The sequence below is a fragment of the Poecilia latipinna genome, unplaced genomic scaffold (genome assembly GCF_001443285.1).
Source record: "Poecilia latipinna isolate Pla-1442-1.1 unplaced genomic scaffold, P_latipinna-1.0 Scaffold659, whole genome shotgun sequence".
NCBI lineage: Eukaryota > Metazoa > Chordata > Actinopteri > Cyprinodontiformes > Poeciliidae > Poecilia > Poecilia latipinna.
Window position 1 is genome coordinate 45870 of NW_015113275.1, and position 25868 is coordinate 71737.

General features: G+C 43.9%; 3 protein-coding genes and 1 long non-coding RNA gene across 6 annotated transcripts in view; 2 read left to right on the forward strand and 2 right to left on the reverse strand.

Annotated features, from left to right (window-relative positions):
- Positions 1-689: 689 nt before the first annotated feature.
- Positions 690-1399, reverse strand: LOC106954469 (uncharacterized). The gene is made up of 2 exons (XR_001426372.1): positions 1107-1399; positions 690-1070 (listed from the first exon to the last, which is right to left on the reverse strand). It is a non-coding gene; the product is annotated as an uncharacterized LOC106954469 (long non-coding RNA).
- A 339-nt stretch (positions 1400-1738) lies between these two features.
- LOC106954470 (coiled-coil domain-containing glutamate-rich protein 1) lies at positions 1739-3195 on the reverse strand. The gene has a single exon (XM_015043987.1). The coding sequence runs from the start codon at positions 2443-2445 to the stop codon at positions 1840-1842; it is 606 nt and encodes a 201-aa protein (XP_014899473.1). The 5' UTR covers positions 2446-3195; the 3' UTR covers positions 1739-1839.
- Positions 3196-5040: 1845 nt separating this feature from the next.
- Positions 5041-21006, forward strand: nisch (nischarin). Of its 3 annotated transcripts, none has more exons than XM_015043988.1 (28): positions 5041-5257; positions 6109-6192; positions 6434-6616; positions 7166-7214; positions 7329-7492; positions 7564-7659; positions 7847-7942; positions 8032-8184; positions 8952-9020; positions 9101-9286; positions 10285-10413; positions 10767-10880; positions 11336-11414; positions 11562-11674; positions 12076-12152; positions 12276-12542; positions 13391-13668; positions 13951-14174; positions 14314-14753; positions 15318-15496; positions 15759-15861; positions 16683-16821; positions 17726-17876; positions 17959-18078; positions 19029-19184; positions 19257-19423; positions 19928-20079; positions 20524-21006. In XM_015043988.1, exons 1-28 carry the CDS (start codon positions 5177-5179, stop codon positions 20843-20845), a joined length of 4371 nt encoding a protein of 1456 aa, XP_014899474.1. In that variant the 5' UTR covers positions 5041-5176; the 3' UTR covers positions 20846-21006. The 3 variants fall into 3 exon arrangements, with proteins under 3 accessions (XP_014899474.1, XP_014899475.1, XP_014899476.1); XM_015043989.1 differs by having other exon boundaries at positions 13963-14174; XM_015043990.1 differs by lacking the exons at positions 12076-12152; positions 12276-12542; positions 13391-13668; ... (9 more) ...; positions 19928-20079; positions 20524-21006 and having other exon boundaries at positions 5042-5257; positions 11336-11422; positions 11562-11655.
- A 1892-nt stretch (positions 21007-22898) lies between these two features.
- The window catches only part of stab1 (stabilin 1), a 68110-nt gene continuing 65140 nt past the window's right edge, over positions 22899-25868 (forward strand). Inside the window, exon 1 of the mRNA XM_015043992.1 lies at positions 22899-23187. The gene's annotated coding sequence lies outside the window, so the exon portion shown is untranslated. The remainder of the gene's footprint in view (positions 23188-25868) is intronic.

Here is a 25868-nt window from a genome sequence, read left to right on the forward strand (position 1 = left end):
TTTGATAGTGAATTGACAGGAAAGTGGTTAATGAGAGAAGGGGAAGACATGCAGCAAAGGTCGCGAGGCCGGGAATCGAACCTGCGACATCGAGGACTAAAGCCTTTTTTCCTTTTTTTTTTTGCTTTGTGAGGCAGAAGCTTGGGAACTGCAGCTCTGAGGATAAGCAGCGCCTCAAAGGCGGGGCTAGATCCACCCAGCTGTTTTGCACAATGATTGCCATGGAGATTAAAGGATTTCCCAAACATGCATGAAAGAATCAAAGCAACAGTCCAGTTCGTTTTGATGGAGTAATATTACAGAATGATGTAAAGCTCAAAAGTCAATTTTACATAATACAGGCCCTTTAAGTCAGAGAAGCCAGAAAGATGTTTTAATGCTTTTCATACATCCGATTATGTTTTACAGTGAATTATGAATAAATTTATATCAAACAGCTATCAGATGTAGATGGTTATCGTCTGCTAAATTCCTCATAACTTGGTTGTCCAACGTGTTCAGGATTTTAATGTATTTATTTTTAATGTTATTTTTATTATGTTGATTAAATATTTTTAAGAATTTTTGTGCCTTAAATGTCTTGAGTTTGTAGATTTTGGAGTTTTAAAGCTCTATAACTGGTTTTATGTGAAATGTTACAATTTCATTATTGTAATAATTGAAAATTTATACTGATGTAAATCCACAAAGATAGTCATAATAACAAACATTTATTGATTTTCATTGGGTTTACAGTAAAAAGCTTCACAGAGTTCTCATCGGCCAATCATCTGAGCCTGATCTGGCCAGCTGGATGCTGATTGGCTGTTGGGGCTCATGCCCACCATTTCCTTTTGTGTTCAACAACAAGAGACAGAGACCAGAGACTGGAGACGTTTATGTCCAAGTGTCCACAGCAAAGACAGGACAAAGACAAATAAAAATGGTAGAAAACAATAACCCAGCTCCACTTGGTTCGGTTCTGTTGGAGTCTGGTCAGATTCTGACTCAGTGAGAACAGTAAACTGGCCGGTGTTACACCATAATCTGTGACAATAAGAGGAGCTGTTGCATTTTAACACAAATGTAACCTTTGTTGTAACCTTTGTTGTAACCTTTGTTGTAACCTTTGTAGGGCGGCGGCGGAAACAAACGCAAAAGGAGAAATAAAGAAAATTTTAAAAAAATAATCAAAAGTAACATTTGACCACAAAGATTATGACTATCAGGGAATATATACAGTCACAGAATATGAAGCTCTTATCAGAAACTGTGACCAACTGTAACTTATAGTAAAATACTAAACTCTACTACTCAAGTATTTAATTGTTATGTGTTGGAATAAATAACTTTTTCGCATGATAAATTAAAATTCCTTAAGCTTTATTTGTTGTTTTTCTCTTTTCTCTTTTCCTACCAAAGTCTTTGGTCTCAACTAGCCCTTTTTTGAAGGACAATATTCATAAATTATTTTATTTGCCGTTTCTGTTGTTTTGTTTGTTTATTCCGGATATCTAAAAGGTCTTTCAGTTCTCGTGTTAAATATTCATTAGAATTTAATCTTTGAGAATGGGTTCTTGCATTATTATACTATTAGCATAATTTAGTTGAAAATGGTTTCAAAATAACAATATTATTGCAATAACTTCTGGGACAATTTATCGTCCAGCAAAATTGTTTTTTGTGACAGGTCTATGTAAATATTTCCAAAAGTAGTCATATTATTAGTGATCAGATATTACTGTTTATTTGTTGCTTGTTTTGTATTTTATTATTTTGCGTTTGCTCCCCCCCTCCCCCTCCACTTTTTAAGCATTGCGTTAAAATGCAACAGCGCCCCCTACGGTCACAAGGTCATCCTCACGCTGCCAGGAAGTCGCAGAACTGAGCGAAGTCCCTCTGCATGAAGTTGTGGCTCAGCTGCAGGTCGTCCTCCGAGGGGACGTACTGGACGCTGTCCTCCTGCAGGAAGACGCGAGGCCCCGGCGGTCCTTGTGGCGGCGGCTCAGGGCCGTCCAACAGGCCGCCCCTGGCGTTCTCCAGGACGCCCAGGTATGAGTCCATGTCTGTGAGCTCCAGGTCGCTGTCGGAGCTGCAGCCGCTGTCGCCACCCACCGAGTCGGAGCGCAGCTGCTGCATCTGGTACTTCTCCTGCATCAGGAACTGGTTGGTGTTCTGGGGGGCCTGCATGCCCCGGGCCCCCTTGCCCTGGACGTTGACCGGACGCAGAGACCGCAGTGGCCTGCGGGGGCGCTGCGGGCGATGGGGGCGGGGCTTGTGGCGGGGAAGGCGCGCCCTGGGCCCCCTCTGCCTCCGGCTCTGCAGGCGGCCGCTGCAGCTCTTAGTCCAGCCGGCCGTCCAGCCGGGCGTCTCGCCGCTCTTCCTGCGGATGTCGGCGTCTCTCAGCTTCTCGTCCTCCCGCCTCTGCTGCTGGAAGATCCTCCTACACATGATCTCTGAGAGCATTTCTTGTGTTTCTCACCGCCTCCTCCTGCTTCACATCGCTTCTGCTTCAGATCACGGCTGATCCTCCTCTCTGTCGCTCTACCTTTTCACCACTCTGGCTCTTTTCTTCTTGACCTCTGGCTTTGGCTGGTGCATCGCCCGCTCTTCCTCCGCCTGCAGCAGCAGCTTGCCTGCTGGTCTGACTCTCTTCTCCCCGATGTCTCTTCTTCTCCTGACTGAAGGCTGGATCAGCTGCTGGATCGGGTGCGGAATGAATGCAGTGAACTGATGAGGCGTTCAGGGAACGTCAGGCTGCTTGGAGTTCGGTCAGGGAGTGTGATGCTCTCAGCTCTGACAGCACTCGATGTGTCTCTTCCTCCTCCTCCTCACAGCCAACATAAAGAGCTGGACTGGTCCACTTCCTGCAGAGGAAGGGGGGCGGTGCCTTCAGGCGCCTCCGGTTGGGGATTAAACCTCTGAACATGACAGAAGGTCAAAGATGTCGGTGGATCTGCTGAGAATTGGACCTCTGGACCCAGACGGATGAAGCTCTTTGTCTCCAGCAGAGAGCGTTACTCCCCCTGCAGCCTGATGATGGTTCAGTCCGGTTCGGTTATAGCTGCTGTAATCTGATCCACAGCTACCACCCCCCACCCCCATCCTGTCTGACAACAACAACTCGAGCAGCTCTGTGGCTGCTGCAGCACATTAGAGCACCGTCCACTAAATCTGCAAGGTTAAAGGCAAATTAAACAACCCCTGACATTTATAATTAAACTATTATGTTTATTAATAAAGTTGGACGTTGTGAACTAACTAATAAACTTTTTATTCGTAATACTTTAAAATTCAGAGACACTATAAAAATACTGGAAATAACAAAACTAAAGTTATCTGTTGATCTAAAGAGGAACCATAGAGTCAGCATGCAGCTTCAGTTATTACAGCTAGAAACTGGAGATCAGGCCCAAAATGTATTTATGTATTTCTGAACATTCAGAAATACATAAATATAGTTACAAAGTCGGTCTTCTATCACTTGAAGAACATTTCCAGGATGTTCTTCCTGGATCTCTAGGTCCCAGCAAGATCTAGAGAAACTCAATGAGTGTATCTTGAGTTGCATTGATTACAGCAACAGGTCAAATTAAAAAATCAATTCTTCAGCTGCAGCTGATCCAGATCGCTGCTGCTGGTGTTCTGACTAAAAACAGGAAGAGAGAGAACATCACCCAGTTCTAAAGTCCTTCACTGAGAGAATAGACTTTAAAATACTGTTGTTAGTTTATACATCACTGAACGGCTTAAAGATCTGCTGCTGTCTTAGCAACAGATCTTTGCTAAGACAGCAGGTCTGTTGCAAGACAGCAGACCTCTCAGGTTTTCTGGTTCTGGTTCTGCTCTGCATCCAGAATCCGAGCCAAACATGGAGAAGCAGCATTCAGCTATACTCCACAAATCTGGAACAAACTTCTAGAAAACTGCAAAGCAGCAGAAACACTGAGTTCCTTTAAATCAAGACTAAACCCCCACTTGTTTAGAGTTACTTTTGAACCATAATAACTGGAATATTGACCAGCATATTTGATGTGTAATAATTAACAACAAGTTTGATGATGGTAAATCATCAAAATATAAAGCTGAGAAGATTAATCAGAAACCAGGTCAATGGATGAATCAAGCAGGGGGCATGCTGAAGACAAAAAGAAAAAAGAAAGAGTCTTCCTCAGAACAGATGCCTTCTGTCCCGTCCCTGCTCCAGCAGCGCCACCACGCGGTTGGAATTTATTACTCCACTTTAAAAACATCCGTGAAACCGCAGGGTGGGTAAGCATGATGAATACCCGCTCAGAGACATGTGAGCTCTAGAAATTCACCTTTAACCCTGGAGTCGTGCAGTGATTTTTTATTTTGGAGAATAAAAAATGACGTTTTCATGTTTTTTGTTTTGTTTTTTGTTTTTGGGAAGTTTGATGGAAATGTTGCAAAGTTGAACATAAAACATGATTTAGTTTGCATTTTGTGCAAATTTTGCACAAAAATGACACATGTACACACGTTTTAGACATTGCATTTCTTTTTTTTTTTACTTTCTTCTTGTTCCATTAATCTGGGTCACTGAATCACAGATATCTTGCTGAGTTTAGGAGTAGAGGCCGTTGCTGCTCGGTTTGCATTTCCTATCCAATCCGAACAGTAGAGTTCAATCTAGAAAAAATAAAGAAAAATCAACATTTTAACTTTTTGTTGTTTGATGTTGTGATATTACAAAATGGGTCTAACAGTGTTAATAATTATATAATCAATAACAAATAAATAAAAGTAGGAATTAAATTGCAGTAATAGTGTATTTAAGACACATTTAGAAAAAGGATAAATAGACCAAAATGACACAGAAGGCTCTTTATGTCAAAAACTTTATTAAACTGCTTAAAATGCATCATCCGGCCACATCGGCCATTAAATATGTAACAAAACAACAAAGTCAAAGCTATGCAAAAGCTGAATAAAACCAACAAAATGAGTTTCAGAGCCAAGAGACAGAAAAATGAAAACAAATCAGATCACATGACTCCAGTTTAACAACTTCCTGTTTGTCAAAAGAATTGTTAATAAAGTTTTTTTTTTTGAAGCGGTCAGCAGCTGCTGCATCATAACAAACATGGCGGCGGGTTCTCTGTGACGCGGTTTTAATTAAATGTTGGCTTTTTTAACGCTCTAGTCGGTTCGGCGTGTTTCTCCGCGGATTAGGATGGAGCCCGGCCCTTTTCCAGAGGCGGTTCCGGCCCGGAAGGTGACTGTGGTCGGTTCGGAGCTGGTGGAGAACTACACGGTACGGCTGCTAGCTAGGGCTGTGGCAAGACTGATGCTAAATGAAACATTCAGACAGGCTGCAGCCCCTCTGTTTGACAGTCGAAGGCTTTAGATCTGCCGTTGTCATGGTAACACATTCTGTCTCGTTTAATGAAACAGTCATCAGGGCTACATCACACCCGGTGATGCTGCTACATCACACACGGTGATGCATTTTAGCGATTAAAGCTTACAGTTACAGGAAGGATCAAATCTAGTTTATCATAAGTTTGTAATAAATAAGACCAGAAAAACAAGATTTCAAAAATTTTAACACTGAGTTATGGCTCTTAAAATCACGGGAAAGGCAGCAGACGCTCAGTGAGTCTCTCCATAAGGAGGGGACGCTACAAAAGGTCAATTAGAAGCTGATTGTTCATACTGGGCTTTATGCAAGTACATTAATGGAAAGTTAAATGAAAGGAAAATGATGTGCAACATGTGCATCCAATCCAAGTCAGCTGTTACATTCCAGAGCCAAAGACAACATCAGAAGCTTCTCTCCAGCGTTGCTCAATGGGCCGAAGTGTTCTCTCAGATCAGATTAGGATGAAATCCTAAAACATTTAGAGATCCAGAAGGACCACTAGATGAAATACTTGTCAATAGGATGTTAAAGGTCACCAGAAGCAACAATCACCAGTCTAAATCAATCTGGACTTCCAGAACCTCAGCAGAACCACAGGGTATTCTCCTCCATGCCATGCTGCATTGACTCAGTGATGCATCAATGCAGCACCAACTGAGCACCAGATTACCGTAACAGTTAAACAGATCTGCTGTGTTTTGATGCAGTGACCATGGAGACGGCTCTTTGTTGTTTTCCTTCAGGTCTACATCATCGATGTAATGGATGGTCTGCACCGGTGGACGGTGAAGCACCGCTACAGCGATTTCTACGAGCTGCATGAGAAGGTGAGCAACAGCCCATGACATGGTGACAGTTTTAATAAATATGTAAAAAAAAAACATATTTTTTTATAAAAACAAACTGCAGCTTTAACTTCTTTTCCCTCCCATCTCAACCCCATAGTTTTCAGTTGTATTATTGTTTGTTGTGTAACTGTTGAACACTTTGAGGACTGTGGTTTGCCAGGATTTGAGGAGAAAGGCGTCAAACTGTAACATTGTCTGTGTTTTACTCCTGAATCTGCAGCTGACGATGGAGAAGAAGGTGGACCGCCGTCTCCTTCCTCCCAAGAAGATCCTGGGGAAGAACTCCAAGAGTCTGGTGGAGCGGCGGCAGAAGGAGCTGGAACTCTACCTGCAGACGCTGCTGCAGCAGTTTCCACAGGCCTCGCCCACTCCGCTCGCCTACTTCCTGCACTTCCACCTCTATGTGAGTATCACCTGAGCAGGTGCACTATGACCAGCTCGTTTAATTATGGCTGACAGAAAACTTCCTGCTCCAGTTTTAAAAAAATAACTAAAATCAACTTTTTTGAGCATTGCATCATGCCATAATGTTATTCACTCATCAAAACCACACTGCGGTGGTGCTTTGATTCTTTCATGCCTGTTTGAGAAATCCTTTAATCTCCGTGGCAACCATTCTGCTGTTTAAAACACCTGATTGGACCTAGCCTCACCTACAAGGTGCAGCTCCTCCTTAGAGCTGCAGGGGGGTACAGAGCACCTGCTCTGCTACAAAACAACCAGACTGTTTTATTGTCTTCCTGTTTCATAGCAGCTTGATGTTGAAACAAAAGGAGAATAGAAAGTCAGACTGAAACTGTGGCTGTCAGGCAGGGGACTGGTGGTCATAATCAGCAGTTCTCCTTTTCTCTCTGTGATGTTCAGGTTTTTCTCTGCGATGTTTTTTCAACTGATAGTTGATTTCTGGTTCTTGTTAAATCCAAAATGAAATCCTTTTAATCTCTTGTTTCAGGAGATTAATGGCATCACAGCAGCGCTGGCGGAGGAGCTCTTCCATAAAGGTCAGAGGGACCATTTTACACCGTTTTTAGGCGAAGAGGCAGAACCACCGGAAACTTCTGGATCTGCTGAGTGAAATGCCGGTCACATCTAGCTGCTGTGTCTCTGTACTGCAGGGGAGCAGCTGCTGCAGGCTGGAGAGGTGTTTTCTCTGCGTCCGCTGCAGCTTTACTCCGTCTCCCAGCAGCTCCGCCTGGCCACGCCCACCTGCCTCAGCGGAGACGCCAGAACGGACCTGGGACACATCCTGGACTTCACCTGCAGGCTGCGCTACCTCAAGGTAACGCCGCCTCACTGCGTGTTCCTGCTGCAGAGTGCATGGGTGTTCATGCAGGTTCTGGTTCTGGTTAGATTTCAGGGAGCAGAGGCCCTGTAGGAACCAGTAACATCGAGGAGAGCAGTCTCCCCTTCGACCTGTCGGTGTTCAAGTCCCTGCTGCAGATTGAGGTAACTTCAGCTCCCACAATGCTTCAGCAGGACGACCGGCGTGAGATCTGAGAACATTTAACTCCTGATGTTCTCCAAAGTTCCGACGATGGCTCCGAGACGTCGACGACGGCTCCGAGACGTCGACGACGTCCCAGAGAGTTTGATCATGTTTGTGCTGAAAGCGTCTCTTTGTCTCCATCCTCAGATCAGCGACTGCAGCTCGCAGCAGATCCAGGGTCTGCCATCCCTGAGGGCCAGCCTGGCTACGCTGAGCCTCCACCGCTCCACTGAGTCCATGATAGTGAGTCCGTCCAGAACCTGAAGCTAGAACCTGGAGCCTGGGTCCAGATGCACCAGAACCTGAACCTGTGATCTCGTCTCTCCCTCCAGTCCATCCTCGTCCCAGAGGCCAGTGAGTTTCCACAGTGGGAGCCTGAGGGGGCGGAGCCTGGCTGTCCTGTCACGGCACTGGTTCCTGTCTGGAGACACCTGACCACGCTGGACATGAGCCACAACTGCATCGGCGCCGTCGACGACTCAGTGGTGAGTCAGGGTTAGCCTAGCTTCACCTAACCCTGAGTTAGTCTGATCGGTCAGGATTAGCCTGACCTAAAAACTAATGAAACCTCAGAATCTCTTTGAGCCTAATCCTGTAAACTATGATCTAATTAAAGATAAATAAAAATAATCTAGTTGATCACAAAGGATCTGAAAGTTTCGTCCTCCTGGTCAGGAATAATTTTATTCCACCTTAAATGTGGAAGCTATCAAATAAACCGATACTTTGGGCGTCAGTGGAAATATAGAAAGTGTGCAATTAGCCAGGTTCTATTATTGTTCCGTCCTGTAAACTGAACCTTTGGAGTGAGATTGTCAGACATTTTCCTCCAGATGTTCCCCAGATCATTCAGCTCTCTGGAGGAGAGCTGAACTTGGGACACCACTGGTGGAGAAAAGGAAAACATCTGAATGGTTCTGCAGACTGCTTCCTGGATGGGTGGGACCATGTGGGGGGGCAGGGTTATGATGATGGGTAACCTGAAGACGAGCATCCTGCCTTGACAGTTGAACTTAATCTTGTTGAACTTGGACCAAAACCAGACTGACCCAAACAGCTTTTTTAAACCGATTTCTCCTCTCACCGATAAAGTTCATTATTTTCTGCAGACCAGTGAAGGGAACATCCAGAAAGGTCATGATGTTTAATGTGTGGATTTATGGAAACGTTGAAGTTCTGTAGTCTCTGTAGGAAATGTTGCAGTGTGTGTAGTGTGTGTGTCAGCGTGGAGCTGATGGTGTTCCCGTTGCAGAAACTCATCCCGAAGGTGGAGTTCCTGGACCTGAGCTACAACCACCTGTCGTCTGTGGAGAACCTGCAGGTCCGTCCAGCACCGTCCTGAACCATCGGAACCGCAGGTCCTGTCTGACGCTGAGCCGCCTGTTTTGTTGTTTCCTGCAGCACCTCTACAGCCTGGTGCACGTGGACCTGAGCTACAACCGCCTGCGCAGCCTGGAGGCGGCTCACACGCGGCTGGGGAACATCAAGACGCTGAGCCTGGCGGGGAACCACCTGGAGACGCTCAGCGGCCTCTCCAAGCTCTACTCTCTGGTCAACCTGGACCTGAGCCACAACCAGCTGGCACAGGTAACCCTGTTGTTAGCGTAACCACCATTATGCTAACGGCTGGTTAGCATAATGGACTCTGCACTCCATTCAGTGACGCTCATGACTGATGAGGCACCAACTCCTCTCGAGTCAGATGTACAAATCCAAAATCCATTATAGAACCTTGCATTTCAGTTTTACTGATTAAAGCTTTTAATTGTTTTGTAATCTGTACCGAACCATCAGAACCGCAATAAGCCAGAAAAACCAAAGAATATTTAATATAAGGTTAATTTGATTTCTTAAAATTTAAACGTTTACTTTGGCTGACCTTCTTTTCGGACAAATATTGAAAATTGTGTATAACCTTATACTTATCTCTCACTTATCGTTTTCCACAAATATCAGTTACTTTGTTGTGAAAATTGTCCTTTTTCTGTCTCATTTTTAAAAATCTGGTGGCCAAAAAGGAAATTGGCCTTTAACAGGTCTATCCCAGCTGTATTTACTCTATTTTTCTGATTGTCTTTTCAATGCATAGAAGAAGAGCACCTGTTGCCTGTTGTGCCTATGGGGCTCAGCACTGCCCTCTATCAGTGAGGCACGGTACTTCCTGCCTCACCATTCACATTTTCACTGTACATTCATTTATGGACAGTCAGAAAGATTAAATGTATCACTCACATTCATTGAATATGTTAAGCAGATTGTGGAGCATCAACATGTAGAACATTTGTAATTAAACAAGTGTGTTGGTGAAGAGAATAGAAATAACTTCCTGCTTCATTCACTGTGTGGCACAGCGCCTCCAGAGGTGAGGCACAGTACTGCACTGTCTCACTCCAGACTCTTTCCACAAACATGTTGAAATGAAAAACGAATTGATGTTCTCTCATCATTGTTGGCATCTATTTTACTTCTCATGTAGCTAATCTCCCCAGGCTGCATGTCTCTGCCTCCATCATGAGCTACAATGACCTGGTTTAATGGTTTCCAGTAAAAACCTGTTCATGGTGGATCTCTGTGTGTTTTCCCAGCTGGAGGAGATCAGGAACATTGGAGCGCTGCCCTGCTTGGAGAAACTCAACCTGTCCAGTAACCCCATGTGCATCATCCCAGACTACAGAACCAAGGTTCTGGCCCAGTTTGGGGACCGTGCAGCAGAGGTAGGCTCTTCTCCTGGCCCAGTTCTTCTAAACCAGCTGGTCCTGGTGACTGAATCAGAGGCTTTTCTGTCTAAATCCGGTAGATTAATCATCTGACAGGAGGAGGAGACGAGAAGAAGGTCTCCTGTGTTATAATAGTTTTGGGGTTTTCATTATAGTGTAACTTTATTTCATCGTGACTTTTTGTTTGTCTAATTCAGTTAGTTGTAATTAGGTTTTAGAGTGCGTTTGTTGGTGTTTATTAGTTAAAATGTTTTCTCAGTTTCAGTTTTTGTTATTTTGTTTGTTCTGGTTCACTGTAATAACCTTGGAGATGCCATGTCTGTAACCTGTTGCGTCCCGGTCGTGGTCAGGTGAGCCTGGACTGCAGAGCGACGACGGAGAAGGAGCTGGACACGGTGGAAGTGCTGAAAGCCATTCAGAAAGCCAAAGAGGTCAAAGATCGCATGAGCAGCAGCGATAAGAAGGTAAACAGGAAGTCGGAATTTTAAGCTCTTCTGCGGAAGATACAGTGGTTGTTCACTAAAATATTCATTTTCTATTTAGTTTGTTCTGTTTCATGTAGGGCTGCAGCTCACAATTATAATCATAATCTATTATAATGACAATGAATTGGATTTTAAAAATGGTCATATTCTGCTGATTTTTTATTTTATCACTTACATCTTTCTTATATAATATCATAAATATATTAAAAGATGGAAATAATGAATTAACTTTTTTTTTAATCAGAAACATTTTCCTGCTTAAAATCTGGTGCCTTTAATGACCGTGTGATCATTCGTAGCGAAGGACAACTGGACATCAAGGGATCTGTGCTGATCCCCAGTTTGAGTTGAGCTGTAGCGAATCAGAGCCGAGCTAAAACCGAAGCATTGATCTCCTCCGCTGCTGGTTGAGCTGCTCCTCTTTCTGTTGTCAGATCAGTGAGGACTCCAGGGCGTCTGCAGCTCCTCCTGCCTCCTCCTCTTCCTCCTCCTCTTCGTCCTGCCCCAGCCAAGGTAATCATGTATGTATCAGGCTGTGCTTGGCAGAGGGAGTATGAACCAATCACATCATGCCCCGCCCTCCCGGGTCAGATCGGCTGCTGGACCGCCCAGACAGACCCAGTCTCGTCCCACTGACGCTTTCAGCTTCTCTTTGTTCAGGACTGACCAGCAGAGAGGACGACCCCGACCCCCCCGCCGCCCCTCCCCCTGTAGACGCCGCACCCCCTCCTAACATCTCCGACACACACCTCCTGTCCGCTGAACCTGCTCAGGTGAGGCTCAGACACGCCTGATCACCATGGTAACCACGTGGCTGGAGCAGTTGGCACCGGATCAGAGCGACTCTGATGTGATGCTAACTAGCATCTGTGGCTAAATCTGGCATATTTACATGTTGATTAATATGAAACTCCACCTTAAATGATGCTAAACGTTCAGATGTTACATCCACCAGAAGGCCCAGTGCCTCCACCTCAACAATATTTATGATGACCTTTAACCTCTCAATGCCTGAATTTATATCCAATTATCATTAAGAATATTTTGGCAGGGTGTTTGGGGATAAGCGGCTAAAATGGGGTGAAAGGTCAGCTGTCAGGTCTTCTGTGGAGACTTTTGTCTCGCTCTGAGGTTTCTGGGTTTTTATTGTGTGTGTGTGTTTTTACTCCTGTAGATAAAACACTCTGCACTCAGCCAGCCTGAACAGCCACTCCCACCAGCGAACGCGGCTTCTTCCTCTGCAGCCATCTGGTCAGTGGAGCTCAGTGATCTGAAAGCACAGAAATGTCTCAGTAAAACAAATGAAATGTGATTTAATGTTTTTAAAACTCAAACCGCCATGTAAACCTAATTTTTAAATTCTTTTTCTTCCAGCTGTTTCTGCTCAGCTTCCTTTTCCAGTCGCCTGGAGGATCGCTGCTCCACCTGCAGCGCCACCTGCTGTCCGCTGCTCCCCTCTGCTCTATTCGCCCTGTCCCTGTCCAACAAAGACTTCATTACCCAGCTCTCCCAGCGGCTCAGCTCCATCCTGAGGGAGCAGAAGACGAAGAGAGGAGAGGAAGAGGAGGAGGAGGAGGAGCGGAGGTCTGATTCCAGAGACGTTCAGTCTGAAGTGCAGGCCACCGACGTCGGCGGTCGCAGGTGATTCATCCGCTCTCTGTCGCTTCCTGTTTTCTTCCCATTAGTTTCCCTCAGAGAATTTATAATTATTCATTTCACTCTTTGTTAAAGTATTTAATGCTTTAATAAAGCAGCAAATTTCAATCTTTGCTCAGTTGTTCTGTTTAATGTCGGATTAATTTTGCTTCCAGTTTTTTACCTGAATTTTTCTAAAGGTGTGAAGTTCTCACCTGTCTGGAACATCCAGAACTTAAAGCTGCAGTTTGGAACTTTTATTAAAAATGTTTTTGTTTTTTTTACATATTTGTTAAAAAACAAATAAGGCAGATGATCTCCTACGCCTCCTCCCTTCCTCTGCCCTGAAGAAATAAATTGCTCCCATCCAAAAACAACCAATCAGAGCCAGGAGGCGGGTCTTAGCGCTGTCAGTAATCCTCATGTACTCACTGCTAAATGTAGTAATGGCAACTTACGGTTACAGGAACTAGTGGTGGCTATGCTAACTAGCCTGAGCATTCATGACAGGCTATGCTAACTGCAGCATAGCAGAGATCAAGGAGGGGAGTGAGGATGATTGACAGCGCTAAGACCCACCTCCTGGCTCTGATTTGTTGTTTATAGTCAGAACTGGGAGAAGGCAGAGGAGCTCAATCTTTTTCACAGATCATCTGTCTGTGATGATGTAGTGACAGTTTCAATAAACATGTTGAATAATACTTTTTATAAAGTATTAAACATGTCAAAGTTTCTTTCAGTTTAAATATTTCTAATGAAAGCAGCTGAAATCTGTCAGCTTTTAGAAAACCTTCCTGCTGCTCAGCTTAATTCGGGACTTTTCTTCAAGATGGCTTCCTCCCTTTGCTCCGCAGTCTGAGCTCCAGGGACGGCTACTTTGAGATGGGCCTGGACGACTCTGGGGAGGAGGTGGTTGGCTCCGCCCCCTTCCCGGAGGGGGAGGAGCCTGGCGTCCGGCCGGAGGAGCCGAGCGAGGAGCAGCTGGAGGTTCGGGTCCGCAGAGTTCTGTGGTGCTGCTGTGTCCTGGTCGGCGAGGAGGTGAAGCAGAGGGGGGCGTGTCTGGTTCTGACGGACCGGCTGCTGGCACTGCTCTGCTGGTCACGTGACTCCCTGTCAGCCAATCAGGAGACAGGTAAGCACCTGGCTTTATATGGAGAAAAGAAGATATTGTTTAAAATAATTATCAAAAATATTTTATTTAAATGATATAAATATTTTATTATTGTTTTATCTATAATATTAATATTGATTTGTTGTAAATGATATTATAAATATTGTGGATAGTTTATAATATTAGTAATTTCCCAGGAAGAACGTTCTGAAGTTTTATTTGATCTAACCTCTGAGGTTCTGAATGGGTTTGGGTCTGGATCCGTCTGGGTCAGCTGATGCCGCTCAGGTAATCGTGTTTCAGATCTTTCCTCAGGCCCGGACCAGAGTCCAGATGTGGAGGAGGTTCTGTCGGGCCTCCAGGCGGATCTGCTGGTACCATACTCCCAGGTTCTGCTGAACTGTCCGGCCGAGCTCCAGGACTCCTGCCTCTCGTTTGGAATCAAAACGGGTCAGAACCGCTGGTTCGTCTTCTCTGAAGCCGAGGAGGTCCAACAGACCAGAACCGAGCTGAACGGGCTGCTTCAGGTCAGAGTCGGCGCTGTGGTTCGATTCAAATGTCGGGTTGAATTTGTCTCCCATTCAGAACCTTCATGTTGGGTCAGAACCTTCTTGAGGTGTATATTTTCATTGTTTCACCATCTGGTTCTGGTTCTGGTTCTTCTAGGACCCCTCAGACCTCCTGGCTCCTCCTCTTCCTCAGCTCCTTCCTCCTTCGCTCCTCAGCCCCTGGGAGGTGGAGGAGAGTCTGGCGGCTCGGGGAGGATTCCCCACCTACATCCTCTGCTCCTCTTCCTCCTCTCCCTCCTCTTCCTCGCCGGCCTCCGGTTCCACCCAGCTCCCCTCCGATCTCGGCTCGGAGGACGCCGGCCTCTTGTCGCTCCTCTTCCTCACGCCCAGAACCCTCTGGGTTCTCCGGATGGACTTCAGGCAGCTGTGGATGGACCGTGCCCCTGTCCCCCTGTCCTCCTCTTCCTCCTCCTCTTCGTCATCCTGGTGCAGGCTGGTCCGTTTGGCCCTCGGCTCGGTTCTTCTTCACCCCGACCAGAGAGAGATGGGAGACGGACCCGACCGCGTTTCCTGTCCAGACCCGCAGCACCGCCTCAGGTTCTGACCCGACTCTCTGAGGCTGTTTTCAGACCCGATAGTCCGATTCGTTTGGGCACCAAACATTTGTTCACTTCCAGCTGCTGCGGTTCTCTTTCACACTGCTCTGAGTCAGGCGATCCAAATTGATTGAAAAACCTGCTCCCCTCCTCACCTGGGGGGGCGCTGTTCCAAGAACTACCGAAGGAATTGACACAAAAAAGAAACCGCTGAATGTAACTTCCTTCTTTACAAAATGTAAACAAAAACACCGTAGCGTCAGATTTTAGTGATTGTAGAATTCCTCTTCTCTAGTGTTTGATTAGCACGTTTGTTTGGTTGTATTTACCCAGAATTCCCAGCACTATAGTCCACTTCCTGCTTTTGGAACAGTCTGTGATCTCCTTGCTGTTCACATATGCATTCAAACCGAACCAGAGTTCGCTTTAATCGAACCGAGACCGAGGTGTGTTGGTTGAGTTCGATTAGCGTTCACACCTCCCCAAACGAACCGGATTTTCTAGACAAACAAACTGGATTTGAATTAAAGCAAATTAAACACGGCTGGCATCATGTTTCCACCAGGAGGCGCCACTCTGTGGATCTGCTGGCTGAAGGTCAGAGGCTGCTGCTGCTCTTCCCTCTGGCCCAGGACAGGAGCTCCTTCCTGGTGGAGCTGAGCCAGAGGAGAGCCTCCCTGGAGGGGCTGAAGGTGGTGGCGCTTCCCCGGCCCTGCAGGCCCTGCCCAGGCCCAGCCGGACCCGGTGAGGACCAGCTAATACCACTAGGGGGCGCACTACTTCAACATGATGATAGTCCAGTCTACTAGTTGCTGTGATGTCATAGAAACAGAGAATAAAATGGCTCATAGCTACTTACAGGCTTTATTAGCTAATTTCACAGCAAACACTTAACAAAAGACGACTTAGCTGGAAGTCTGTTAAGCAGAGAAAAAACATTTTTAAAAAGTCGCTGCAGAGAAAAGAATCGACTAGGTCGTCTCATCTGACTGCTGCTTGTTTCCAGGCTGCTGTCGAACCAAGGAGCCCTGCTGCTGCTGCAGCGACAGGAAATCAGGCTGCAGCGACAGGAAATCAGGCTGCAGAGACAGGAAGTCAGGCTGCAGCAGGTGGGTGTTGTTGCAATATGCAATTAATTGCATTATAAATTAAATCCAGCTAATTGATTTATTGTTTCTCTCTCTACCAAAAATTTGATGACTAAAGTCTTCAGTCTGGTGCTTTGGTCTCAACTGACCCTTATTTCAAGGACAATTTTGTTTACAGAGACTTCATAACTGGTTTTATTTGTTGTTTCTGTTTTTTATTTATTTATTTTGGATACTTAAAAAGTGTAGCAGTGTTAAATGTTCATTAGAATTTAATATGAGAATGTGTATTACCATTATATTACTTGAAAACTGTCTCAAAATAACATTATCATTTATCGCAGTAACTTTTCAAATTGTCAAACTTACAAATTCAAAATAATAATTAAAAAAACACGTCTGAGATTAATCTCAAAACTTCTGAGTGTTTTTGGTGGAAATGTTCAAAGTCAGAAATTACTAAGCTTTTTTTCTCATAAATTTTCCAAGCAAATGTTCAACTTTTTAAATTGTTCTCCCCCCTTCCCCCCAGAAAATTTCATTTATTTGGTGAAAATTAATTTTTTCCTATCTAATTGACCTTAATGCACTGTTGTAAAAGACAGATTAAATTTAATGACAATTAAATATATAACTAAAAATGTATGATTGCAAAATTTATTAGTCGATTTTATTTTAGCACTTTTTTCCAACATTCCCTCCAACCGTCTGAAGCCCCTTGGCGCCCTCTGGTGGCCTCTCTTTGAAAGACACCGAGCTGGATGGGGTTTTATGAGATGAATCCGATCTGCCTGTTTCTGTCCGTTGGTGACATAATTGGATGTTTTTGTTTCTCTCTGCAGTCGGGACTCATTGAGACTCCAAGGTGACGAGAACCAGCCGCCGCCCCACCTGGTCCCGGGCCTCTCACCTGGACTGAAGCTCCTGGCCGGACTCGGAGGCCAGCAGCTGTTCTCCTACTTCAGCAGATACTTAGCTCAGGTGAAGCATTTCAAACGACTCACACTCTCTCCTCTCGTCACTAAAGTACAAGAATAAAGTCCTAACTTTATGAGAACTATTTGAAACTTTGTTAAAATGAGGAACACTGAGCATCTTGTGAAGTTACATTTAGTATCTGTTTTAAAAAAATGAAACATTGAATCTTTTAACACATCAGCACCAAATTATTATCAGCAGAACCTTGAGGGGACTAGAAGGAAGAACCAGACGGACTGAGCTGCTCACCTCAAATAAAAACTTTTTCTCATTAAAATGACTCTCAACATTTTCAACTTCTCTGTAATATTGCATTTTTATTCTACTAATACTATGACTTTATCGTCATAAGTTAAACAATCAGCCTGTTAATTAATTGGAACACTGCTGCCACCTAGTGGAGGCTCGTTTATCCGTTAGATAAACATTTATTATTTAAGATAAAAACTTTTTTTCTGTAAATTTATTTGTCTGTACATTTTCTGTATTTAATTTCTCTATGATTATACTTTAATTTATCATGCAATTAATTGATTTATTGCTTATTGCAACAGGCCTATCTATTAATCATGTTTTGCTATTCAGTTATTAATCTAATAAGTAATCCCCAGATCTGTATTAATGTTAAGTGAAGCAGAAAGGATTTTCACATGTTGATGTTAGAAGTATTTTTATTGTTTTTTAGCTGCTGTTGATTTTTAGGAAGGAAATGTTTATTTTCTGATTCAATAAAGGAATTAAAGTATTATTTGAATTTGTAATATTGTATGAAAAGACTAAAATGGTTAAATGTAAAATCTGCAGAATGTGACAGTTAATCGGTAGAATAATCAATAACTAGAATAGGCAGTTGTGTTTCCGGACCATTGAAGGTCCTTTTGGTTCTGATGGTTCTTCCCCGACCCAGTCGCAGGCCGAGGAGCTGAGGCATGTCTGCTGGCTCTCTGTGCTGCTCTACAAGGCTCCAGGAAGTGAGGTCACTTCCTGCCTGCTGCTGTCCACTGAGGCCATCTACTTCCTGCTGGACGACTCCGTCCCGCCGCTGCATCCCCACTCAGGTAGGACTGCCAGGAGCGGACCGGTTCTGGTGATTATATGCCGACCCGGCGTCCTCATGTCCACTGACCCTGTGTATCTCAGGGACAGACGCTCCAAGCCCTGAGGACGCTGAGACGAGTCTCTGCAGCTGCCTGAGCGTCCGGCTGGCTGAGCTGCAGGCCGTCAACGTGGGACTGTTTGACCAGAACTTCAGGGTGGTAGGTGAGTGGACCCGTCCCTGGGCCTGTCGCACCAATAAATCAATTAATTGCATTGCAAATTGAAATAATCTCAATTCCATTTGCTCGATTTATCGTTTTTCTCTTTCTGCCAAAAACTCTGACTAAAGTCTTCCGTCTGGTGCTTCGGTCTCAACTAGCCCTTTTTTTTGAAGGACAATTTTGTTTAAAGAGACTTCATAATTAATTTTGTTGTTTTGTTGTGGCTAAAACACCTATCATGATATAAGCGCTTCATATCAGTTGATATAGATAATTATTGATTAGTTTTCTGTTTTAAATATCTGAAATATTGCCAAAATGCTGGCCGGATCTTACCTGTTATTTCCACAGTTTTCACTCAGCCCTGTTGTTGTTTATTATTTAGCAGATATGAGGGAAAACCTGAAACTGCTGCTGTGCCAGTTACTCAACAAGTTGTTGCTAGGTAACCAGAGAATGAGTCAGTTGCTAGGTAACCAAAGAGTGAGCAAGTGAGTTGATGCCACCAGTTAGCTTAGCTAGCCGAGGTTAAACAGCTAGTCTTTCCTCTGCCTACATCCCCCAGAATGCTTTGTGGTTCTGGATTGGAGTTCAGAGAATATTTTATTTATTGAACATTCTATCAGATTTATTATCTATTGATATTGATGTAGTGTCTATTGCAATATTGATTTATTGTCCAGCCCTTGATGTTTCTCTTGTTTTGCTTATTTATTTTAGATATTTAAAATTTCTTCCACTTCCAGTATTAAATGTTCATTAGTTTAAAGTTTATTGATCTGTGATGATGTGTTTTTGGATTATTATACCATGATTATTTTATCACTTAAAAATGATCTCAAAACAACATTATTCATTGCAATAACTTTTGGGTCAATTTATCGTCCAGTGAAGTGTCCTACCATGACAGGCCTACCTGTCCCCGTGTCCTGACCGTCTGTGTCCCTGCAGGACGCTCTGCGGACCAGGTGGTCTGCTGTCTCAGCAGGGACAGCTACGGGACGAGCGTCTTCCTGCAGCGGCTGATGGCAGCTCTCAGCCTGCAGCAGCAGCAGCATCCGCCCCAACCCGACCCGTCCGACCAGGACTTCTACTCCCAGTTCACCGGTAACCCAGAGGACAGATGGAGACATGTCCCTCCTGATCTCCAGATCTGACTGCGTGTGTCTCCCCCTGCAGGGAAGATGCAGAACTACGAGCTGGTCCACAGCAGCAGTGTGCGCTTCATTTACCCCAGCGACGAGGAGATGGGAGACCTGACCTTCATCGTGTCAGAGAGGAAGACCTCTGCCAGCGAGGTGCCTCCGTCCTCCTGCAGCATCCTGCTCTACCTGCTCGTCTTCCAGGTGAAAACTGCTGTCCTTCGTCTTCTGAGACAAACTGGACACCTTAGGGAGCGTCTTCAGGTGGTGGCAGCGTCATGCTCTGGGACTGCTGGAGCTGCTTCCTCTCATCAGCGACGCTCTAAAGACAACCTCTGTCCTCCTTTAGACCAGTGGTGTCCAAACTTTTTGCCACTAGGGGCAAAACCCTTCAGTTGAAAGCAGTGGGGGGCAAAAAAGTATTTAAAAATCAACTTTTTGTGCTTTTTGCTTTAGTTTTCTTATAAATTTTTCTATTTCTTATAAAGTTTTATATTTGTAAATCATTACAAATAGAAAACCTTAAAAAAGGTTTTGCACTATTGCATTATAACACTGGCCCACAGTTTCTGACTTTTTTGGGATTGCACAAAATCCTTCAGAGGGCCACAAATGGCCCGCGGGCCACACTTTGGACACCTCTGCTTTACACCTGGTGGCGCCATGGTGACCCTGGTAACCATGGTAACCTCTCTGTCTGTCCTGCAGGTCCAGATGCCCAGCCAGCCGTCCGCCTCCACTGAGCGGTCTCCGGTCCTCCAGCCCCGGACACTGGTCCTCACCGGGACGGACGTCTTCCTGCTGGACGAGGACTACGTCAGCTACCCTCTGCCGGACTTCGCTAAGGAGCCGCCGTCCAGGTGGGACACAGAACCATTCGGGTCTCACATCCACTTCTAATCTGTCAGTCAGCCACAAACCATGACAACTCTGTTGTTGGGAGATTTCCATCCTGGGATGATTTGAGATTTTAACCCAGCATGTCCAGGTGACTCACTTCTAGCCTCACCTGGTTGTATATTATTATTATATTTGACTAATCCAAAGACGACAGCTGAGCAAATCATAACAGTTATGATTTACTACAGAGTGTAGGGGCTCTCTCTATCTAAAATCTTCTCCTCCTCCTTCCAAGGCATTATGGGATATGTAGTCCTAAATGTCCTTTATAATAACAATTCCAGCTCAGATTATATTAAGATAATAAATCCTAAACAAATCCTTAACACACCTGGTCTGAGGAAGTGACTCTGTCCTCCTGTCTCCATGGTTACATCATGTTGTCCTCCTGTCCCGTCCTCCAGAGGGCGCTACCAGCTGTGTGAGGCCCGACGGATCCGGGACCTGGACCGGGTTCTGCTGGGCTACCAGCCCTATCCCCAGGCCCTGACCCTGGTGTTTGACGACCTGCCGGGTCCGGACCTGCTCTGCCACCTCACCATGGACCACTTCGCCCCTGCCGGCCCGGAGGCTCCGCCCCCGGGGGGCGTGGCCGGCGGCCAGGGCGAGGTGCAGTGGTGCATCTTTGTGCCAGGGGGTGACAGCAGGGAGCGGCTGATCTCGCTGCTCGCCCGCCAGTGGGAGGCGCTGTGCAGCCGGGAGCTTCCTGTCGAGCTCACCGGCTGATTGGACGCTGGGGTCCACTGTTGCCATGGAGACCGCTGTCTGGACCTGGGGGGCGCTCCTAGTGGACCCGACTCTAGTTGAAGTTATTTTTAGGCGTCTCGATGTCTGCTGCTGGAAGCGCCGAAGATTCAGAGCCGCTCGTTTTTTTTAAAAACAGGCAGTGAAACGAATGGACTGGTGTTGCACTGCAGGGGGCGCTGCAGCACGACCACAGGAGTCTAACGCTCAATATTATGTTGATGCACTGCAAAAACACAAAATCTTACAAATTAATTTTGATCTAGTTTCTAGCACAAATATCTTAGTTGTCTTGAGATCAGACAAAACTAACTTACAAGTAACTTTTCTGCAAGATATAAGAGCTTGTTTTAAGTTGATAATTCCTTAATATTGATTAAAATGCACTAGTTCCATTGGCAAATTATTTCACTTATAACAAGACATTTTTCAGATTATAATAGATAAAATAATCTGTTGTTAGAAGAAGTACTTTTTAATCAATATTAAGGAATTATTGACTTTAAACCAGCTCCTATTTATTGCTGAAAAGGTACTTTTAAGACTGTTTTGTCCTACTTCCAGTGTAATAAGACATTTGCATTAGAAACTCCACAAAATGATTTTGTGTATCTGCAGTGTGTAATCTTTAAATAAATGAACTCAGCACAAATACCGGAGACAGGGACAGTTACTTTCAGAAATTAATCTGGGTTACTTACTTAGCCTGTTATCGGATGAAAATATCACGAAGTTATTCATTCACGTAGAAATGTAGCGGTTTCAAGCTAAATATTCAGTGTGAAACTGCTACATTTATAAATGAATGAATAACTTGGTGAAAAAACTGACAAATGAACCAACCACTGTTTTCTCTAAGTAACCCAAATTATTGCTGTTGATTTTGTAACTTTATAAACTTCAATCCCCCCCAACATAAACAAGTGATTCCAAAGCTGCTTGATTTCTTCCTAAATATGCTTTAAAACCAAAAGTTGATTTCATGCGTTTATTTTCTCTGTTCTGCTGCATAAATCCATTTGCACACACACTTTCACCCAGCTGCTTGGCACAATCTGCTCTGAACGTTGTATTTCTTGCACATTATTATACCAGATGGATCAGTATTAACGGACTGTATGTCGAAGCTTTTTATTAATATTAATTTAACAGGATTGTTGCTTTATGACAGACTGGATGTTTTTCATCCTGAAACATTAAAAAGATTAGGTTTCTAACAATGTTTCCAACATGAAGTCTTAAATATCATAATCACTGTTATTATATTGTTGTATTTTCTTTCTATATATGCACATTCCCAGTGTTTGTTTTTGTATTTTACAGTCAACATGACTGAATGGAGAACCCGTAAGTTTGTTCTGAAGATGAAAGCCATTGAATAAAAGTCAAACTGAAACCTTTTTCTGGCTTTGTTTCATGATTGGTCGATTGTTTGAACCTCAGAAAGGAGGATTTCGATTTGCCGACCGCTGACGTAAACTGCTTGTGTGGAGCAAAATTAATTTCACATAATCTCGAAAGCCTAATATATTCATATGCATAAGAAGGGTATTATATATCTAATTTCAGTATGATTTAGTATTATAAACGTATAATATAGTTTGTTAGTCATAGTTCCTCCCCTCCCCCCGCCCTTTAATTACCGTTTATTTAATTTAGCGAAAATATTTTCTGTTTCCGTTAACTATAGTAACTTTGGTTATTAAAGGACAGATTGGTTAACCATGAAAACTCAGTCATCCGTCAAATCTGTCATGGCAACAGGTTTGTGTTGTCATGGCAACCCACATCATGAAGATCCTGGAGAAAATCCAGTTGAAGTAGGAAACTACAGAAGAGTCCGCTGCAGGTTGCTTATCGCTGTCGATAGGGAGACGCCATCTTGGACCAGTCAAACCCGGTCAGAGCGGGATGGTGAAGGTTGACAATATGCTCTTATGTTACTGTTGTGTGCTTCGTCATACGATGTTTTCTTGAATTTCCAATAAAGCGATAAAAAAGGATTGCTTGTAGCCATGGAGATGAAGACACCATCTTGGACCTGCCTCACCCGGTCTGTTTGTCGCCGTGGAGACAATGACGCCATCTTGGACCTTCTTGGTCAGAGTGGCATCATATGTTGTTTATCGGCGTGGGGACGCTGACGCCATCTTGGATCTGCCTCACTCGGACATGGGATGATGAAGGATGCTTATCGGCGTGGGGACGCTGACGCCATCTTGGATCTGCCTCACCGTGACGGAGCAGGATGATGGTCTATGTTTTCTCCTGAGCGTTTAACCCGATTCAGCCTGATCTGCTGTCAGAACCGGAAGGAGACCCAGGTGGGCCATGACTAGCTGACAACCACACCGCAGTTAACCTGATTTAAAAGCTATATTATGTAAATATATATAACTAGAATTAAGTTAGGAAGAAATAGTCACCAGTTGGCTTCAGCTCTGTTCTGTAGTACATCTGATGACCTCGTAATAGTTTTCTACTGAATGCAACTTTTCACAGAACTCCGTATTAGTAGTTTTGCTGTTTTCAGATTAAATCATGCAGTTGCTTTAGTTTTCCCACCATAGTTAAGTGTTGATCCAATGGAAGCCTTTTGAAACCTCATAAATCTGAACAAGACCCATCAGAAGCTGCTCAGCAGGAACTGGATGACTTTGGGGTTAAAAAGCATCAAACGCACCGCCACCCATCAACTCATTAAACTTCCTCCATTTCCTGTCATTCATCTCTGCTCATCATAAAACCCAACTCACTTCCTTTCTGCGGCAGGCAGAAAACAGAGATACTGTACCAGGAAGTGCCTGATCAGCAAAAGCAGGAATCTAACCCGCGGTTGGCTTTCTGCTGGTTCCACTGAGGTCAGCCGACTGATGGGAAGCAACTTCTGTTCAGGCCTTTGTTTCCAGGAGGACCCGAGGAACTCTGCTTGGGAGAAATGGGTCACTTCCTTCTGTAGGAACAAACACTGTGACATGACCAAGCATTTTTAAAGAACAATAAGCGGGTCAACTGGACTCCAGGACCTGTACCACTAGGGCTGATGGTTGCTGTTCCATCACTAAAGCTGCTTCATCTTTGTCCTCTTTCGCCACACTGCAAAAACGCAAAATCTTACCAAGTATTTTAGTCTACGTTTTAGTGCAAATATCTTGAAATAAGACAAAACTAACTTATAAGTAAAGATTTAGGAGCTTGTTGTAAGGCAATAATTTCTTAATATTGATGTAAAAGTATTAGGTTCATTGGCAGATTAATTCACTTATAAAAAATGTCTTGTTTGCGAATGCACTCTGCATACAAACAACCGTTTATTTGCCGTGATATGAGCTTAAAGTGCAATGTGTAAAGTTAGCTCACCAAAGGATTGTGTTAAAAGTAATAATGGATAAGTTTCTTAAGACCAGGTCGATCAAAAGAAAAGCTGAAGATAGTGGTGGAAAGAAGCAATGCCAGGACTACTTATCAGAGGAATTCGTGTCTGCATGAATATATTTCAGTTTCTAGGCGTGAGTTGGCTTTGTTTTTAGAATACTATTAGATTAACAGTATGCCACCTACACGCACTGCTGCAGCTGTGAGGCGTTTAGCAGCGCTACACCCTGCGCTGACTAGCTGCATCTTAACGCCTAAAATAAAAATAATTATTTATGTCTGACTGGAAGAACATTTTTATTTTGCCAAAGGAACTCAAGTCTATTTTTATTGTGCTTCTAAACTAAAAGTAGCCCTAAAATTTTATTAATGCGCACATTAATAACATCAGATTACCCTGCAGGTGTTTAGTTTGGTTTGAAATTAAAACAATGGGTGCATTATTACACAATAACTGACTCTAAATAGGAACATGAACATAAATGCCTGAAGCCCAATACCATATGTGATCAGTCTTACATATGTGTGTCCTGTACAGGCAAGAAACTCCAAGTTTCAAGAAGTAAGTGCAAACTATAAGTAAGTGTAATTCATGTAGGTTTCAGAGTTAAATCACAGCCGATAAACTGAACTGACTGAAGCTTGCAGAAATTGTGCTTTACGTAGCATTTTTAAAGCTGGTGAAACCAATTTGACTCAACGTGTTTGGAAACTGTCCTGAATCTTGTGACTGGATGTTCAGTGCTTACACTGTGCAGATGTGTGTGAAACATCTGGCAGGATCAAAACTGCTGCAGAGGACTCCGCAAGCATTTAAGGTCTGGATCACTTATCGCCTGCTTCCTGCCATTGTTCGACAGGTTTGCATTTTGACCTTTAACCCTGAGTTAGGTCGCTCTCACTGCGCCTGCTGACCAAGTCCATCTTGGTTAAAACAGGAAGTCAGCTTTCGCATTTTGTTCTCTTTTTTCCACCCTGAGAAGCAGACGGTTGAAGAGGAAATCCGTCTCGGTGGTACCACCGCAGCTGCCCGACGGAGGGAAAATCCTCCGAAGACTTCCTGTCTAGTAGATTCACGGTTCCTTAAAACTTCTTAGGCAGAAGTTTACATCCAATCATCACAGGCTTGATATTACATTATATCAGATCTTTTGATGTCACATTTAAGCTAAAAACAATAAAGTCTGCATACAGGATTAACATGCATCTACCTCAACTCAAAGTCAAAGTTTAATTTATTGTCAGTTCACCAAGTAACACTTTATTTAAAGGGTGTGCAAAAGACTGATACACAGAGGTGGGCAGAGAATCCAAAAAGTATAAGTAAAAGTAGCACTACTTTGTCCAAGAAATTACTCAAGTAAGAGTAAAAAAGTATTTGGTAAAAACTCTAACTCAAGTACTGAATAAATTATCAAATTATCATTTAATATTTAAAAATTACATAATCAGACAGACCAATATATAAGGTTAATTGGACATTTTGACGTTTTAAGGACCAAAATGACAATAATTCATATAAGTCAAAAAGAAAAAAAAATCAGGTGAAAGAAAATTTTTCCAAATCAGTTTCTTTCAATAAAAAAATTATGAAACTTTAATAAAAGCTGCAGGTGTGATTGTGTCTGGT

Bases quoted from the DNA above. Each gene is read 5' to 3' on its own strand.
- LOC106954470 (XM_015043987.1), bottom strand. From the start codon at position 2,445: ATGCTCTCAGAGATCATGTGTAGGAGGATCTTCCAGCAGCAGAGGCGG.
- nisch (XM_015043988.1), top strand. From the start codon at position 5,177: ATGGAGCCCGGCCCTTTTCCAGAGGCGGTTCCGGCCCGGAAGGTGACT. The intron at 5,258-6,108 runs GTACGGCTGCTA...GTTTTCCTTCAG, and splicing joins AGCTGGTGGAGAACTACACG to GTCTACATCATCGATGTAAT. The intron at 20,080-20,523 runs GTGGGACACAGA...CCCGTCCTCCAG, and splicing joins GCTAAGGAGCCGCCGTCCAG to AGGGCGCTACCAGCTGTGTG.